This window comes from Hemiscyllium ocellatum, chromosome 36 (assembly GCF_020745735.1).
Source record: "Hemiscyllium ocellatum isolate sHemOce1 chromosome 36, sHemOce1.pat.X.cur, whole genome shotgun sequence".
In the NCBI taxonomy this organism is placed as follows: Eukaryota; Metazoa; Chordata; class Chondrichthyes; order Orectolobiformes; family Hemiscylliidae; genus Hemiscyllium; species Hemiscyllium ocellatum.
The window spans coordinates 2588747-2606811 of NC_083436.1; the positions used below are offsets into that span (position 1 = coordinate 2588747).

General features: G+C 40.9%; 1 protein-coding gene across 1 annotated transcript in view; it reads left to right on the forward strand.

Moving 5' to 3' along the window:
- The window catches only part of gucy1b1 (guanylate cyclase 1 soluble subunit beta 1), a 122829-nt gene that overhangs the window by 31841 nt on the left and 72923 nt on the right, over positions 1–18065 (forward strand). The window contains exon 3 of the mRNA XM_060851487.1: positions 9991–10221. Coding sequence (XP_060707470.1) covers positions 9991–10221 — 231 coding nt within the window. The remainder of the gene's footprint in view (positions 1–9990; positions 10222–18065) is intronic.

Here is an 18065-nt window from a genome sequence, read left to right on the forward strand (position 1 = left end):
TCACTGCCGCTTTTATTTTTGCAATAGCTAATGTAATCCAAGGCCTTAAGATTCTGTAAAATGTGATAGATTAAGAAATGTTCACATATAAAGGTGACCTTGTACACTAATCTGTGAAAACAAGCATGCTGTTTGCGGTTTGGCAAATGATATGTGGTCCTTACTGCACTGAGTGTATACAGCCTGGGTGACGTATTGTGTGCAGTTTTGGGACACTCCATGGAAGGACTGCAGTGAAAGTTCATTAGACTGATGCTAGAGATCACAAGAGTATTGTATGAGAAGAGATGGGGTCTTCTGGGCGTTTATTCATGAGTTTAGAAGAATGAAAGCAGATCTGGTTGAAATATACATAACTCTGAAGGAGATAGGCTGACTGGATGTGCAAACTGGACGTTTCTTCTGGCTTAGGGTTTCGAGACAAATGGGTGAGAGTCTCAGTATGTGTAAAAAGATGGCTAATGTATCAAAAATAAAGTAAAAAAGGAGGAATCGTAATGTTTATTGAACACTTTTGGTGTTAGTTCGGTAGGCTGGATGGTTGGTTTAGGACGCTGACAGCATGGTTTCAATTCCCACACCAGTTGAGGTCATCATGAAGGTCCTGCCTTCAGCTGAGGCATGGCAACACTCAGTTTAATGTCACCGTCAGCATGTCACTTTAACAAGAGAGTAACCATCTGGTCCTCTGGAATTATGAAGACTTTACCTGAAATTGAATGCTCTATGTTCCAATATTCCAATTTATGCACTGTAAGTCTGTCTTGATAAGAGTAGTGACTTATCATAGTTTTTGGTGGATTATTTGTTTCAAAAATTAAAAAAATTTAATACCCATGTTCTGTCGTGCATTCTTTCCTTATGGGTATACAATATATAACATCACGATCATTGTGTACAATTGGTAATGAGACTTCATTCTTCCATATAATTTGGGCATCCTGAGTAGGGCCATTTGTTTCAATCCCTCATAGTCCTTGAATTGAGTGGATAGGCCATTTCTGAGAACAGTCAAAAATTAACCACATTTGCTGTGATTCCAGAATTGGATATAGGCTAAACCACTTCAGAATGTCAGATTTTCTTCCCTAAACATCATTTGTGGTCCGGATGAACTTTTACAGCAATCAGTGATAACTTAGTAATTATTACTAAGACTAGTGTTATAACCAAGGCTTGGAGAGGTGCACTGTTTTCTTTTCAACTTCTCCACTGATGACAACAAATATTTAATATAACTAGTTGGTGATCTGGCCAACCATATCAAAAAAACAAAAGAAACTGTAAAGTGTTAACTTTATGTTGTGCATGGGTTTTTTCAAGAGGTGTCATAAATGCAGAGTTTCTGATATATCTGGTAATGTCTTCTTGAAAGCAATGGCACAGGGGAGTGGCCTGCTCTTCCACTTCAGCTTTTTTGTTCTAGTTTTTTTTTTGTTTTAGCAAGCAGTCAAAAAACTGCTGGAGACCTACAGAAGCAGTGACAATGTGACTTCTTTGGGCATTATGCTTCACTAGTAAGTATGAGATAACCAGCTTCAGTTCAGAATTGATAATTGGTTTTAAATATTTTTGTAAATATTGATTTTCGGTTCATTAAATTCAAAGTCCAAATGTAGGCCACTGTCATGTTGACCAGTGACATAAAAGGTTTTACTAAAATTTGTTCTCCTGAATAAGCAGGATTTTTTTTTTATTTATGAAAAGATTGATTTTTATCAGAACAGAAATCTTACAGCATGGAAACCTGTCCAACTCATCCATGCTGACCTGATATCCTAAATAAATCTAGTCTCATTTGTCCCCTTCTCCATCTACACTCTTTCTATTCACATAGCCATTCAGATGTGTTTTAAATGCTGTAATTGTACCAACCTCCACCACTTTCTCTGGATGGTCATTCTATACACGCACCACCTTTTGCGTGAAAACGTTGCCCCTTAGGTCCCTTTTAAAGCTTTCTCCTGTCACATTAAGCTTATACCCTCTAATTTTGTCTCCTCATTAAGTGTATCAGTCCTGTCCTGATTTGCCTTTCCAAAATACAAGCACCTCACCTTTATCTAAATGAAACTTCCTCTGCCCATTAGCTGATATGGTTAAGGTCCCACTGTATTCTGAAGGAATCTCTTTCACTGTCCACTATACCTCCAATTTTGGAGACTTCTATAAACGTACTAATCATACCTCCCATGTTCACATCCAAATCCTTTATATCAATGATGAAAAGGAGTGGACCCAGCACCGATCCTTTTGGCACACCACTGGTTACAGGCCTCCAGTTTGAAAAGCAACTCTGCACCACCACCCTCTGTCTTCTACTTTTGAGCCAATTCTATATCTAAATGGCTTGTTCTTCCTATGTTCCATATGACTTAACCTTGCTAATCATGAGGAAGCTTGTGGAACACCTTACTGAAGGCCACTGCTCTGCTCTCATCAGTCCTCTTCACTACTTCTTCAAAAACTCAGTCAAGTTAATGAAACGCAATTTCCCACACACAAAACCATGTTGACAATGATTAATTAGTCCATGTCTTTCCAAATACATGTAAATCCTGACCTACAGGATTCCTTCCAACAAATTGCCCGTCACAAATGTCAGGCTCACCAGTCTATAGTTCCTTGGCTTTTCCTAGGAGAAAGTGAGGACTGGAGATCAGAGCTGAAAAATGTGTTGCTGGAAAAGCGCAGCAGGTCACTCAGCATCCAAGGAACAGGAGAATCCTGAAGAAGGGCTTATGCCTGAGATGCCGATTCTCCAGCTCCTTGGATGCTGCCTGACCTGCTGCGCTTTTCCAGCAACACATTTTTCAGCTTGGCTTTTCCTTACCACTTTTCCTAAAGATTGGCATCATATTAGCTAATCTCCAGTTTTCTGGCACCTGACCTGTGGCTATCGATAGAAATATTTCAGCAAGGGAGGCAGCAATCGCTTCCCTAGCTTCCCACAGAGCTATACCTGATCAGATCGTGGGGATTTATCCAACTGGATGCATTTTAAGATGTTCTGCACCTCCTCCTGTGACATATGAATATTTTTCCAAAACATCGCTATTTATTTCCCTACATTCTTTGTCTCTTATATCTTTCTAATCAGTAAACAGTGATGTAAAATACTCAGTGTCTTTCCCATTTCCTGCTGATCTTTAATGACTAACTTTTATTTTTGGGCAGTGAAATTTATTTGCAGTTTGAGTATCTTGTCTAGGGGTGGCATGGTGGCTCAGTGGTTAGAACTGGGGTCCCATGATGCAAGAAACCCAGGTTCAATTCTAGCCTTGGACAACTGTGATTCATAACTGTATGTTCAATGGTTTATGGTTAAAGATTTAGTACAGATAATTCTCGTTTAATGGAGAAAAATGTGGCGCTGGAAAAGCACAGCAGGTCAGGCAGCATAAGAGGAGCAGGAGGGTCCATGTTTCGGGCATAAGCATTTTATCAGGAATATGGGGGGGGAAGGGTGCTGAGAGATAAATACAAGAGTGGGGTAGGGCTGCGGGAGAAGGGAGCAGGGAAGGTGTTAGGTGGATGCAGGTGGCGAGTAATTATGATAGTTGGAGTGGATAGGTGGGAAGGAAGATAGACAGGTCAAGAGAGCAGTGCCGAGTTGGAAAGTTGAATCTGGGATAAGGTTGGGGGAAGGGAGATTTGGAAACTAGTGAAGCTGATGTCAATGCTGTGTGATTGAAGAGTCCCCAAGGTGGAAGGTGAGGTGATCTTCCTCCAGTTGGCGGGTAGCTTTGATTTGACGGTGGAGGCAGCCCAGGACTTGGGGGAGGGGGAGTTGAAGTGGTCAGCTAGAGGATGATGAGGTTATTTGAATTCAATTCAATTCAGTTTAATGTCACGTGTACGAGGCATAGTGAAAAGCTTTGTCTTGTGAGTAACACAGGCAGATTAGGGTTAAGTAGCATAGATGAGTGAATAAATGGTAAACAGCGACAAAAATATAAAAACACAGGTACAGGTATTCTAACAACAGTGGAGTGGAAATCTTTTCTAAAACAGCTGGTGTGTGTGTTCAGGCTTCTGTACCTTATCCCCAGTGGAAGAGGTTGTAGAAAAACTTTGCCAAGGTGGGATGGATGTTAGAGAATGCTGACGGCCTTTCCTTGACAGCGGGCCTAGTAGATGGATTCTGTAGATGGGAATTTGGCCTTTGTGATTGTCCAGGCCGAATTCACCACTCTCTGTAACCATCTCTGATCTTGAATGGTACAGTTGCCATACCAGGTAGTGATACATCCAGACAGAATGCTCTCGATGGTGCATCTATAAAAATTGGCAAGGGTATTCACCATCATGCCAAATTTCCTCAGCTGCCTGAGGAAGAAATGTTGTTGGGTCTTTGTAACCAGTGAGTCCACATGAAGAGTCCAAGAAAGCTTGTTATTGATGACCACATGTTCCACCTCTGTGCTGTTGATGTGTCGGGTGGGGGGGGGCATGAGTAACATCCTGCCGAAAGTCAATAATGAGTTCCTTGGTTTTGCTGGCATTAAGGACTCAGTGCACCATTTTTCAAGTCTTCCACCTCCCATCTGTAGCCTGTTTCTTCGCCATCTGAGATTCAACCGATGATGGTGGTGTCATCAGCGAACTTGTAAATAGCATTTGTTTAGTATTTGGCAACGCAGTCATGGGTATACAGTGAGTACAGTAGGGGGCTGAGTACGCATCCTGGGAGGGACTCGAATGTTGAGTGTTAGTGATAATGAAATATTGTCCTTAATCTTCACTGATTGTGGCCTGTGGGTCAGGACACTGAGGATCCAGTTGCAGAGAATGGGGCTTCGTTGGAGATCACAAAGTTTAGTAATGAGGCTCGAGGGGATGTTGAAGGATGAACTGTAATCAGTGAGTAGGATTCTTTCTTGGTGGTATAGGGAGGAGTGAAGGGCAAGTGATATGGCAACTGACGTGGACCTGTTCATCCAATAGGCAAATTGGAGTGGGTCAAGAGTAGTGGGAAGGCTGGAGTTGAGTAATGCCATGACCAAACTTTTAAAGCACTTGATGACCACCGAAGTTTGGTGCTTGTATCCCAAAGATGTTCTGGTGCAATGCAAGTTTTGGCAGCACAACTTGGCTATAATGTCACTGAAGTATTAGGGAATGGTATTTTGGGAAACGCTTACCTCTGTTGGCAATAGTGTGATTCCAGCAAGGATCCGTTCACATACTTCGTCCTATGCATGTGCCAATGTGTGCACTGAAACCTCTGTGCCGTTCTGTGCTTGCGCTGATTCAGCTGCCAACAGAGCAGTTTTCTGTGAGGGATACTGTCGAGAACAACTTCCTTACCTTTTTTTAAATGTTCTGTGTTAAATTTACTTTTGTTTCATGAATAAATGTAATTTCAACCTTCATTTAGGCTGTGCTGTACTTTTCGTTTATGGGTGATTTTTGAGAAATCGCAAGTGATATTTCTGCTGGTCTGCCCCTAGGTCCCATTATTTCTATTGTGATTTTCTACTACGTGAGATTTTGCTGCAACACAACTACACCGTTATAGGAGAAGTATCTGTATATGATTTACAAGAAGTATAAATTCCTTATTAGCCCAAAGTGATCTAATACAACATATTAACAATTGTGTTTAATCAGCTCGAGAAGCATATGAAGTTGTTAAAGAAGGAGCAACCATGAGTATTGGTTTTATTTTATAATTCAGCAAAAGAGAGCTGAGAAACTGACATCATAAAATTGTGGAAGCTTACAGCACAGAAGAGACCCTTTGAGTCTATGCTATCAAAACTATACTACTACCTACACTAATCCAGCATTCCTTAACCAGAGTATTGAATGTGATAATACTTCAAGTGCTCATCTATTTTTTTTAAAGGTTGTGAGGTTTCCTACCTCAACTACACCATTATGGACCAGATCAGACCCCCTCAAAATACATTTAAGAAGATAGGCTAGATGCTAATGTTTTTCTTCTTTTAAAAGCAAATGCCTGACAAATTGTTTCAGATACAATGTGATTGGTCAGACTACTGAATTTAAAGCAAAGCTGTCATCCACTGCAGTTAAAATACAACAAAGGAAAGAATACATTGAAAATCTTCAATCTCTTAGAAAACATAACAGAGTAATAGATTAATAACTACTATCAGTTAACTGTTCCAATACAATAACACCCCATAAACCCATCTTTTGACAAAGGCAAATTCAGAAAAACAAATTGTCTCAAATGCAACTCCAGCAGCAAGAAGAGAACCCCCAGCTTTCAGCTGTAATTGAGAAAGGAAAAAAATGGCTTCCACCTCTTCAAGACCTGAGCAGCAACTGTAAAAAGCCAAAACTAAAATTCCCGGTTCTATGGGAGCTTCACCGCATCCATTCAGATGGCTTCTATTGTTCCAATTTTTAAAAAAAATCTCTCAAGGCCTCAGGCTGTTTATTTTTAGTTTTTGATCAATAGCCTTTCATTTCCACCTTTAAAACCATTCTTCAAAAACAAACAGGATAAAATATACCTATTAAAGCCATAGTATTGTCACAACACTCTACATCCATCAATCAGTCACGGCACCGTGGATGGCACAATGTGTCAGTGATTAACACTGCTGTCCCAGTGCCAGGGACCTGGCTCAAGTCCAGTCCTGGTGACTGTGTGGTATTTACATGTTCTCTCCCTGTCTGTGTGGGTTTCCTCACACAGTCAAAGATGTGCAGGTTAGGTGGATTAGCTGTGCTAAATTACCCATAGTGTCCAGGGATGTGCCAGCTAGCTGGATTAGCCATGGGGAATGAAGGGTTACAGGGATGGGTACGAGGGTGGAGTGGACTAGATGTCCCAAATGGCTTGCTTCCACACAGTAGGGATTCTATGATTCCCAGTTTGTCATGTAGATAATAATCTTTTATTTTTAAGACTAAAGTGGTAGGCAAGTGATAACCTCTTATTTATCCACATTATAATTTGCATGCATTTGCCCACTCATTTAACTTGTGCAAAATATACCGAAGCATCTCTGCATCCTCTTTATAGCTTATCTTCCCACCCAGGTTTGTGTTGACTGCAAGCTTGTAGATATTACATTTAATTATGTCATACAAATTACTAATATATAATCTGAATAGCTGAAGTCCAAGTAATGATCTCTATGGTACCCCATTAGTCACTGGCTACCACTTGGAGAGGGGGGACAGCATTTAATCCTGCTATTTGTTTCCTGTCAGCTAGTTCCCTATCTGTGTCAGTACACTAGTCCAATCCCATGCACTTTAATTTTGCAGGCTAATTTCACTAGACCCTGTGTTCTCTACCATTTTTGAGACATATTGTGTTTTCCTTTGTGAAGACACAGCCAAAGTATGTACTTAATTGGTTTACCATCACTTTGTTCACTCTATTCCCCCACAACTTCCAACCTCCTTCCTCCCCCAAATCCTTTTGGCCACTGTCAAGATATTTTCCCCAATCTATCACAGGCAGGTATGCCTTTTACTATTTCAATGTTCCCTATTTAGGTCCAGACTATTGTCTCAGAATCAACTACATCACTCTCCATCTTAATAGACTAGAATGTTCTTTATTGTTATGTGTGCTCAAGTACAGGAGTACAGTGAAATATTTAGTGTCTCCTCTAATGGTGCCATTTTAGGTCCAAAGTATGTAGGTACAAATCTTGGATACAAAAAGAGAAATAAAAAAAGAAAAGAAACTGCATTATCTTAGATGATTAATGGTATAAGACAGAAATCAGGAAGGGTTAAAAGAATAAACATTATGATAAATATAAACTATTTTGATGTAAGCATAGGAGGTATGGTTAATGAGTTTGCAGATGAGGCCAACGTTAGAGATGTATTGGATAATGAAGACTTTTTTTTAGGTTAGATTCCCTACAGTCGCCCAAGGCAAGGATGGAACCTGGGTGCCTGGCGCTGTGAGGTAACAGTGTGAACCACTGAGACACCGTGCCACCCCAAAGTTACCTCCGAGTACAATGAGATCTTAATCAGGCCAGTGGGCTGAGGAGTAGCAGATGGAGATTAGATTAGATTCCCTACAGTATGGAAACAGGCCCTTTGGCCCAACAAGTCCACACCGACCTTCCGAAGAGTAGCCCACCCAGACCTATTCCCCTACCCTATATTTACCCCTGACTAATGTACTAACATTATGGGCAATTTAGCATGGCCAATTCACCTAACCTGCACATCTTTGGATTGTGGGAGAAAACCAGAGCACCTGAAGAAAACCCATGCAGATACGGGAAGAATGTGCAATCTGCACACAGACAGTTGCATAAGGTGGGAATCGAACCTGGGTCCCTGGCGCTGTGAGGCAGCAGTACTAACCACTGTGCCACCATGCCGTCCTACATTAATCTAGATAAATGTGAGGCACTGCATTTTGGAAGAGCAAATGAGAGCACTGAATGGTAAGGTACTGGGAGCATTGCTGAATAAAGAGTGCAGGTTTATAGTTCCTTGAAAGTGAGTCGCAGCTAGATAGGATAGTGAAGAAAGTGTTTGGTGTGCTTTCCTTTATTGATCAAAGTATTGAGTACAGGGTTGGGAGGTTGTGTTGGCTGTACAGGACATTGGTTCAGCTACTTTTGAAATATTGCATGCATTTCTGCTCTCCCTGCTATAAGAAGGATGTTGTAAAACTTGAAAGGTTTCAGAAAAGATTTACAAGGATATTGCCAGGTTTGGAGGGTATGAGTTATTAGGAGAAGCTGAATAGGCTGGGGCTGTTTTCCCTGGAGCATTGGAGGCTGAGAGGTGACTTTCGAGATTTATAAAATCTTGAGGGACATGGACGGGACAAATAGACAAGGTCTTTTCCCTGGGGTGGGGGAGTCTGGAACTAGAGCGAATAGGTTTAGGGTGGGAGGAAAAAAATTTAAAGGGACCTAAGGGGCAACATTTTCAAGCAAAGGGTGATGTATGTGTGGAATGAGCTGCCAGAGGAAGTGGTGGACAGTGGTACAATTACATTTAAAAGGCATCTAGATGGGTCTATGAACAGAAAGGGTTTGGAGAGATGTAGGCCAAATGCCGGCAAATGGGACCAGACTTATTTAGGATATCTGGTTGGCATAGACGAGTTGGACCAAATGGTCTGTTTCCTTGCTGTACATTTCTATGACTTTATCTATGACTCCACTACAGTGGGGTCAACAAATTACTGATAAGCATTACATTTCAGTAGCTCAGCACAGAGGCTTCTATACTTGGTCTGACCAGCCCTGCAACCTGCTGACTGCCTCTGCCAGACCCCAGTTCAACAACCGTCCCTGCTACGTCCAGGTGTTTGCCTGCTCTGCTCCAGTTCTCAGAATTCGACAATATTATTGTCACTCTTGTACAGGCCTCATACTCCTCGATTGACAACTAATCTTTTCTCATTGCACAATATATAATTGAAGATGGTCTGTTCTTCAGTCGATTCCTCCTCATGTTGATGTGGAGAACATTCTATAAGCAGTCCAGGAATTCCTTCTATATGTAATTGTTACTGATTTTATTATCGAAGATATATGTAGATTGAAGTTGTTTATAATTACGCGTAACCTTTATTGCTTGCAACCCTAATTTCCAATTTAATTTCCCAACATTGAAACTATAGTTTGGAGGTCTATACATAAATCCCACTATCATTTTCTGCCCCTTCATGTTTCTGAGCTTTACCCAGCTTTCGAAGTGTTTTTTTTACTTCCATGTGCATCTCCAAGATTTATACAGTACTTCTGTATTGGAAGTCAAGGCTGCAATCTGCATAAACACACTGATAGGTACTTATTTTGGCTAAATGTTCTTTATTATAAGTTGAAGGGTCAGTTTATGCAGTTACGTTATTGTTTTTAGAAAGCAAAAACGGATGTTAGTGTAGATGCTAAGTGTCAGATTTTAAAATGAACAGTAATAGTGATAGCTTCCTCAGACTGAAGGTTCTCAAACATAGTGGTCGGAAGTAAACAATGTTAAAACTAATTTTGTTTTTCCCACTTGTTGTCCTTCTAGGTGGTCCAGGAGAAGAATGAAGAATGTGATCATATTCAGTTCTTGATTGAGCAAAAAAACTCAGAAGAAGAGGCTTTCTCTGAAGATCTGGATAGGTTTGAAGAGAATTGTATCCAAGAATCCAGAATTAGCCCATATACATTTTGCAAGGCATTTCCTTTCCACATCATGTTTGATAGAGAATTTATGATAACACAGTGTGGGAATGCTGTATATCGGGTGCTGCCACAGGTATGTATTTTGTAAGAACTGTCAGCTAATTCACGGACTAAAACTTGTCAAAAAGTCTTATGGGTAGGTTTTATGAGGATACCGATCCTAGAACAGATTATCGCTCTATCTCTGTTGGAATGCAGATCAGACGCTCATACACAGTTCCCATTTTAGCAGGGTTGTAATGTTAACCTTCTGTTCACCAAATTTATTGAGGATCAGGAAGATGCACAGACCTCACCAGCCAATTTTGTTAAGTTGTGCTGCTATCATGACAAAGATACTGTGCTTCATCTATTAATTGTGACACTTTATTTTACAATACAAATGTGATCTATGCAGCTATAATGCAAATAAAATAATATCTGTGGTAAATGTTTTTAGAATATCTCACTGTAAATATTATATAAGATGCATCCCAATCCTGCCAATGAATTATGACAAACCCTAAAGCTCTTAATTCTGTGAGATCTTGAAGGATTTCAAGGGAGACTGATACCCCAATGGAGTATCTCTTACAACAGTTTGCTTATTAGGAAATTAATAGTCATTTTTCTTTCCTATTGACATTGTTGATGGATTGATAGTGTGTTAGGTTTTTCAGTTTTTGAATTTCCAGTTTGTTTGAGGACACTGCCTACATGTTCTCAAGTGTTTGGGAGCATCTGGAGGGATGCAGAAGTACTATGACTGTTTGTTTCTCCTACTCAACATTATAGTACGTTAATGGGAGACACAGTTGAAAAGTGTGGTGCTGGAAAACTACAGCTGGTCAGACAGAATCCGAGGAACAGGAGAGTCAGCGTTTCGAGCATAAGCCCGTCATCAGGAACATTTCTGATGAAGAGCTTATGCTCAAAATGCCGACTCTCCTGTCCTCGGATGCTGCCTGACTTACTGTGCTTTTTCATCACCTCACTTTTCGACCTTTGATCTCCAGCATTTGCAGTCCTCGCTCTCATCTAATGAGAGACACACGCTACTTGCTAAAGAGCCCATTAAGTATCCACACTGTGAGGGTAGAGGGAATAAGCAAATCATGCCTTCAGCAGTAAAGAGAATCATAGTTCACATGGAATTCAGGTTAGGCTAGCTGGATGGATACAAAACTGGCTTGCTCATAGAAGACAGAGAATAGTGGTCAAATGTGTTTTTCAGAATGAAGACAGGTAACTAGTGGTGTTCTACAGAGATCAGTCTTAAGTGTTCTGTTGTTTGTAGTGCATAAATGATCTGGAAGAAAATCTGGGTGGTCTGATTAGTAAGTTTGCAGATGAGACAAGGTTGGTGGAGTTGCTGAAAATGCTGATGATTGTGAAAGGATATAACGGGTTACAGATAGATTGGCGACATGGGTACAGAAATAGCAGGTGGAGTTTAATCAAGACAAATGTTAGATGATACATTTTGAAGGATGAAAATTAGGTGTGAATTATACTGTAAATAGCAGAACCCTTAGGAACATTAGCATACAGGTAGATCTGGGCCTGCAGATCCAGAGTTCCCTAAAAGTGGCAGCAACGCAGTGGCCAAGGTGATTAAAAAGGCAGATGGCATGCCCGCCTTCACCGGCTTGGGCATGGAGTATAAGAATTGGTAAACCGTGTCGCAGCTATATAAAACCCTTGTTAGGCTGCATTTGGAGTATAGTGCGTAGTTTTTGTTGCTTCACTACCAGAAAGACATAGAAGCTTTGGAAAGAATGCAGAGAAGGTTCACCAGGATGTTACCTGGTCTCGAGGGCATTGGCTATGAGGAAAGATTTTAAAAAAACCTAAGATTTCTTTTACTGGATGGACAGCAACTGAGAAGAAACCTAATATGGGTCTACAAATTGAGAATAGATAGAGTAGATAGTCTGACTTTTTACCAGGATTGAAGTTTCAGTTACAAAAGGGCACAGGTTCAAGGTGAGAGGGAGGAAAGTTTAAGGAAGATGTGCGAGGGACTGTTTTCACACAGTGTGGCAGGAATCAGGAGCGCACTGCCAGAAGCGATGGTGGAAGCAGGTACGATGGTGACATTAAAGAGGCATCTGAATGGTTACATGAATAGGGTGGAAATAGAGGGATATGGATCGAATAAAGGTAGAATTTTGTTTTTAGTTAAATTAAGGCACCGTGATCAGCATGGATTTGGAGGGTGGAAGTGTGTGCTCCTGTGCTGTACTTTGTTCTCTTTTGTTCTTTGGTTTGTTCAAAATTAATTTTACCTTGACTGCTCGGCTGGCATCTTGCAGTGAGCACCAGGTTGTGTATTGTTGATCATCGACATTTAGTATGTACCAAACCAAATTTGGCAATATAGAGGGGTGAAGTTTCAGATGAGGGAATGGAAAGTTACCAGACGTTCTCGGACGATGAGTCTAATAATGACTCTGACGAGGAATATGAGACTGCATGTGACATTGGTTAGGTCACAGCTGGTGTACTATGTACAGTTCTGATCTCTGCACTACAGGAAGGATGTATTGCACTGGAGGAGAGTTACCAAGATGTTGCCTGGGATGGAGCACTTTAGCTATGAAAAGTGGCTGGAAAAGCTCAAGTTGGAACAGAGAAGGTTGAAGGGGGATAAATAGAGATATTTTATAATTGAGGAGCCAGGACAAGATCTGTTGTACAACTCATCTGTTGTAAAAACTTCACTGCTGTTCTTTAGGGTACGAAGTCTGCTATCCTACCTGGTCTGACCCACACATGACTCTGTAATGTGCTTAGCTCTTAACTGCCCTCTGAAATGATCCCAGCAAGCCAGTCGGTTTAAGCAGCCATTAGGGATGGGCAGTAAGTATTGGATCAGCTAGTGATGCACGCATCCAGTGAACAAATTTTAAAAAAGCGATGAGCTAAACAGTGGTCAACAGAGAGTGGGTGTATGTAGAATGGAGGTTCTTATCATTGGGCATTTCCGCTAAGGATGTGCAACTTCTCTCAGCCATAGGATGAATATGCCATCTGCTATCTTTCCATACTGACAAAGCAATTAATTAATATATCCAAAGAATGTCTAAGTTTGAAGGGTTTTAGGCCCAGTTTGATTATAGCTCACAGATATTGTCTCAGGCAAAAGGCTTTAAATTTAAAAAATAACTTGTACAATGATAGGGGAGTGGCCAGTTCTTCCAGCTCAGCTTTTCTTTGGTTTTAGATTAGATTCCCTACAGTGTGGAAACAGGCCCTTCAGCCCCACAAGTCCACACCGACCCTCTGAAGAGTAACCCACCCAGACCCATTCCCTTCTTGACTAATGCACCTAACACTATGGGCAATTTAACATGGCCAATTCACCTGACCTGAACATCTTTGAAACTGGAGCACCCAGAGGAAACCCACGCAGACACGGGGACCATGTGCAAACACCACAGAGACAGCCGTCTGAGGCAGGAATCGAACTTGGGTCCCTGGTGCTGTTAGGCAGCAGTGTTAACCACTGAACCACCGTGCCGGTTTGGTTTAATTTTTAGTCTGGCTGTTCAATCAATGTGAGGCTACTGATCCAAGAAACAGCTACATGGAAAAAGGTGTTCCATGCTGAATCCCTCTGCCATCTCTCTCTTTCCTGTGAGACCCTGTGTTTGATTTTCCCTTTTTGAGCAAAGGGTGTTCATGGGGATTGTTGCAGGAATTTGGAACTGCATCATTAAGTTGGGGTAACCTGTTCATTTGTCAGATAGGTTGTTATTCTATATTCTTTTCTCTTAAGTTTGTGTTTCATTTGGTAATATTGCAAACAAATTCTGTCTTGTTTAAAACTAAGTGGTTGGGCCAGCTGCGTCACTCCTTGAATATCCACCTACACCCACTTAAAACAACTAGAAAAGTTAGGGTCGGTGGGGGGGGGGGGAGCGGGGGAGGTGTGGTGGTCCGGCCCTGGCCTGGTCCATAACAAGTCTCAATGTCATATCATCTCCTGTCCATGCATTTCCTTTTTATTTGTTTCTGGGACATATTTGTCACTGACCATGCAATTTTTTATCATTATCCTGTGCCTAATTCCTCTGGAAGATGTGGTTGTAGACTGTCATCTTGCAGTCCTTGGGGTGTAAGCACATCCAGTGCAGATGGCAATGGTTGCTGCAGAAATGTGTGACAATCATAAAACATATGGTAGCATGGTGGGTAAACGCGACATCATGCTGGCAATTTACATTGAGAAGTATGTCTCTGGACTCCCACTGTTGATGGCATCTCCTGCACCCATTTGCCATTGATATCTGAGCCTCAGGAGATGTGCAGAAGTCACTCAGTGCTTGGCCCTCTTGACTTCAAACAACCAGAGAATGTTGGCTAAGATCTTCCCGGTCAACAGTCTGTGGATAGTCAGAGCACATATACAGAAATAAATGAATGCCTTTCACAGAAAAGGAGTATTGCAACACGAAGACAGTTGGAGGGACAGATAGTGTTGAGGAGACAGAAAAATTGCAAAAGGACATGGACAGGCTGGGAGAATGGGCAAAAGAGGGACAGGTGGAATATATTTTGAGAAAGTGTCAGGTTACGCATTTTACTGGAATGAATAAAAGCATAGACTACTTTCTAAATGGGGAAAGGCTTTGTCAATCTGAAGTACAAAGAGACTGAGGAATCCTAGTTCAGAGTTTCATCTAGTTAACATGCAGTTTCAGTTGGCAGTAAGGAAGACAATACGATGTTCATGTTAATTTCATAGGGAGCTCAAATATAAGAGCAGAGATATACTGCTGAGGATGTATATGGTTCTGGTTAAACAATATTTGGAATACTATAAGCATTTTTGGGCTACATATCTAAAGAAGGATATGCTGGTCTTTGAGGGGGTCTATAGAAGATTTAAAAGAATATCCCCTTCGTTGAGGATTCTGGCTCTATACTTGATAGAGTTTAGAAGGATGATGAGGGATCTCATTGATTTTAAAGAATACAGAGAGGCCTGGATAAAGCGGACACTGAGAGGATATTCCTACAAGTAGGAGATACTTGGATCCAAGGGCATGGCCTCAGAGTGAAGGGACGATCCTTAGAACCGAGATAAGTAGGAATTTATTCAGTCAGAGGGTAGTGAATCTTGGCCTCCATAACTTACTTTGATAACAAATCATTGAGTATATTTAAGGCTGAGATTGATGGATTCTTGATCAAAGTTTTATGGGGATAAAGCAGGAGAATGGGGTTGAAAACATATGAGGAGGAGAAAGTGAGGACTGCAAGTGCTGGAGATCAGAGTCGAGAGTGTGGTGCTGGAAAAGCGCAGCAGGTCAGGCAGCATCGAGGAGCAGGAGAATCGACGTTTCGGGCATAAACCGTTCATCAGGAATTCCTGAAGAAGGGCTTATGTCTGAAACGTCAATTCTCCTGCTCCTCGGGTGCTGTCTGATCTAATGTCTCGATACTGAAAAACCTATCAGCCTGTATATGTCAGGCTTGAATGGTGGAGTAGATTCTGTGAGCTCAATAGCCTAATTCTGTACTTATATTGTACGATTGTATGACTGAACATGGGATATATATTAACAGGAGAGCATCCTTCGGTTGTTTGAGGTTAAGAGTTTGTCTTGCTCTCAATGAGATGTGCCAGTCTCTTGATGGAGGAAGTGACAACTTCAGAAGAGAGGAGGATATTAGTGCTTGTTGCCTGTTTGGACTCTCCACACTCCTGGATTTTGTGGAATTTCTGTAGATCTCCTGGCACCTCCCATTTGACATCCAGCATGTACTCCAGAGGTTTTTCATCTGGCTCATTTCTGTTGGAGCTCAACATAATTGATTCCCAAACTTCTCCAAGTGTCTGAGCAGCAGACTGTCACCACAGCTAACATCTAGCCTAGTGATTATCCAGCACTGAAAACCAGTAGGTACAATCACTCAGCTGATGCATGCATTCCCATCAAGGTGGCAGTATTTACATTAATGCTGAGTGTAGAACAAGGGTGGAATTATGCATCTTCTAAAGTCTCCTCATTGCTGATGTTAGTGGCAAATCTTTAGGGTTAATTGTTTCTGGGCCACTGAGTGATTTATTGAAAGAAGAATATAGGTAAGTGCAACTCAGCAATAAGTCAGAACCCAGAGTAAAAGTAGATACACCTTGAACAAAGACGTACAACATATCCATGCAGCAGATGCGATGAACACTATTTATTGTGCTGCCATTGCTTTCCTGGTCAGAGTTCATTATTGCAAGAAACTCACCATCCAGTAGCAACAATGGCCTTTCCTCTGCCAACCAATTTCATTTTCTATTGGTTTGTCACATCCACAATATCTTCCACCACTTCTGATAAGGTCATGTTATGGACCATACCAGACCCCCTCAAAACATTTCAGGAAAGTAGCCCAGACCCTAACTTTGCACGTTGTTTTATGCAGATGTAACACAGATATTCCAGGAGGAATGCAGCTGGTAAAACCACTTAGTTTTAAACAAAACAGAATTTATTTACAAGATTACCAGAGGAAACACTAACAGAAGAAAGCAGAATACAGAATAATGTAACCTACCTGAAAACCCAACAAATAAGACCAACTTAGTGATGATGATCTAAATATTTAAAACAATCCCCATAAACACCCCTTGGCACAAAAAGTAAAATCAAACACAGAGCCTTACAGGAGAGATGTCAGAGAGAGGATGGATCAGCAGAGAGCTGCTTCTTTGGATCCAACAGCTTCACAACTGACTACCTGCTTCAGTGAATAGCTAGAGCACACACAACTGTTGGGTACCATCTGTTTTTGGCATCGTTACTATGGGTGAGCTCCAGTCACTGTAACTCACTTCAATTATGTCATCTTGAACCATGTGTTCTATCTCCTTTTGAACCTGGGCCAACTTTGGAGGGTTATGCCTATAAGGATGTTGCTTAATCAGAACAGCATCTCCTAAAACTACATCATGCATAATAAAGTTAGTACTTCCCAGTCTATTTCCATGTATCTCCCCATATTGTAGTAATAACTCTTTCAGGTCATTTCGAGTTTCCTCTGGAAGGTTTGTTCCTCATTCCTACTTTATTGATAACTTCCTCATTGTCCAATTTAATTTGAGGCATGTCCAATTCAGAATCCTCTGAACTTGATTCTTCCATCTTTGTTGTAACCAAAAACACAATCTCCTTTGGTTTTCCTTCCCTGTCAAAATACTTTTTGAGCATATTCACGTGACACAAGCTGTGAATTTTCTTTCTGTCTGGAGTCCTTATCAAGTAATTCACTTCACTTAATTTCCTTTCACGTTGATCAGGTCCATTAAACCTTGCTTTTAAAGGTTAATTTAAACCTTTAGGTTACCATTAAACCTGGAAGTAACGTTAATATTTTATCCCCGATAGCAAAATTGTGAATTTTTGATTTCTTGTCTGCTTCCTGTTTCATTGGTTGCTGTGATACTTTTAAATGCTGTCTAGCCAACTTCCCAGCTCTATTTAATAATTCCTGAAAATTTGACACAGTCCTCATATGTAGACTCTGAATTTTGATTTACCAATTTCTCCTTCATCAATTTTAGCAGTCCTCTTACCTCAAACCCAAAAACTAAATCAAACGGACTGAATTTGGTCAATTGATTTGGTGCATCTCTGATTGCAAAATGTACAAATGGAATTCCTTTATCCCAATTATCTGGATAGTCTTGACAATATGTCCTCAGCATGGTTTTTAATGTCTGGTGCCATCTTTCCAGTGTTCCTTGCGAGTCTGGATGGTTGGCAGTAGATTTGAGTTGCTTTATTCCTATTTTGTCCATAACTTCCTTGAATAATTTTGATATGAAGTTTGACCCTTGATCTGATTGTATATTTGTGGGTAGTCCATATGTCATGAAAAATTTATTAACTCCTCTACAATCCTTTTAGCTGTGATATCGCATAATGGAACAGCATC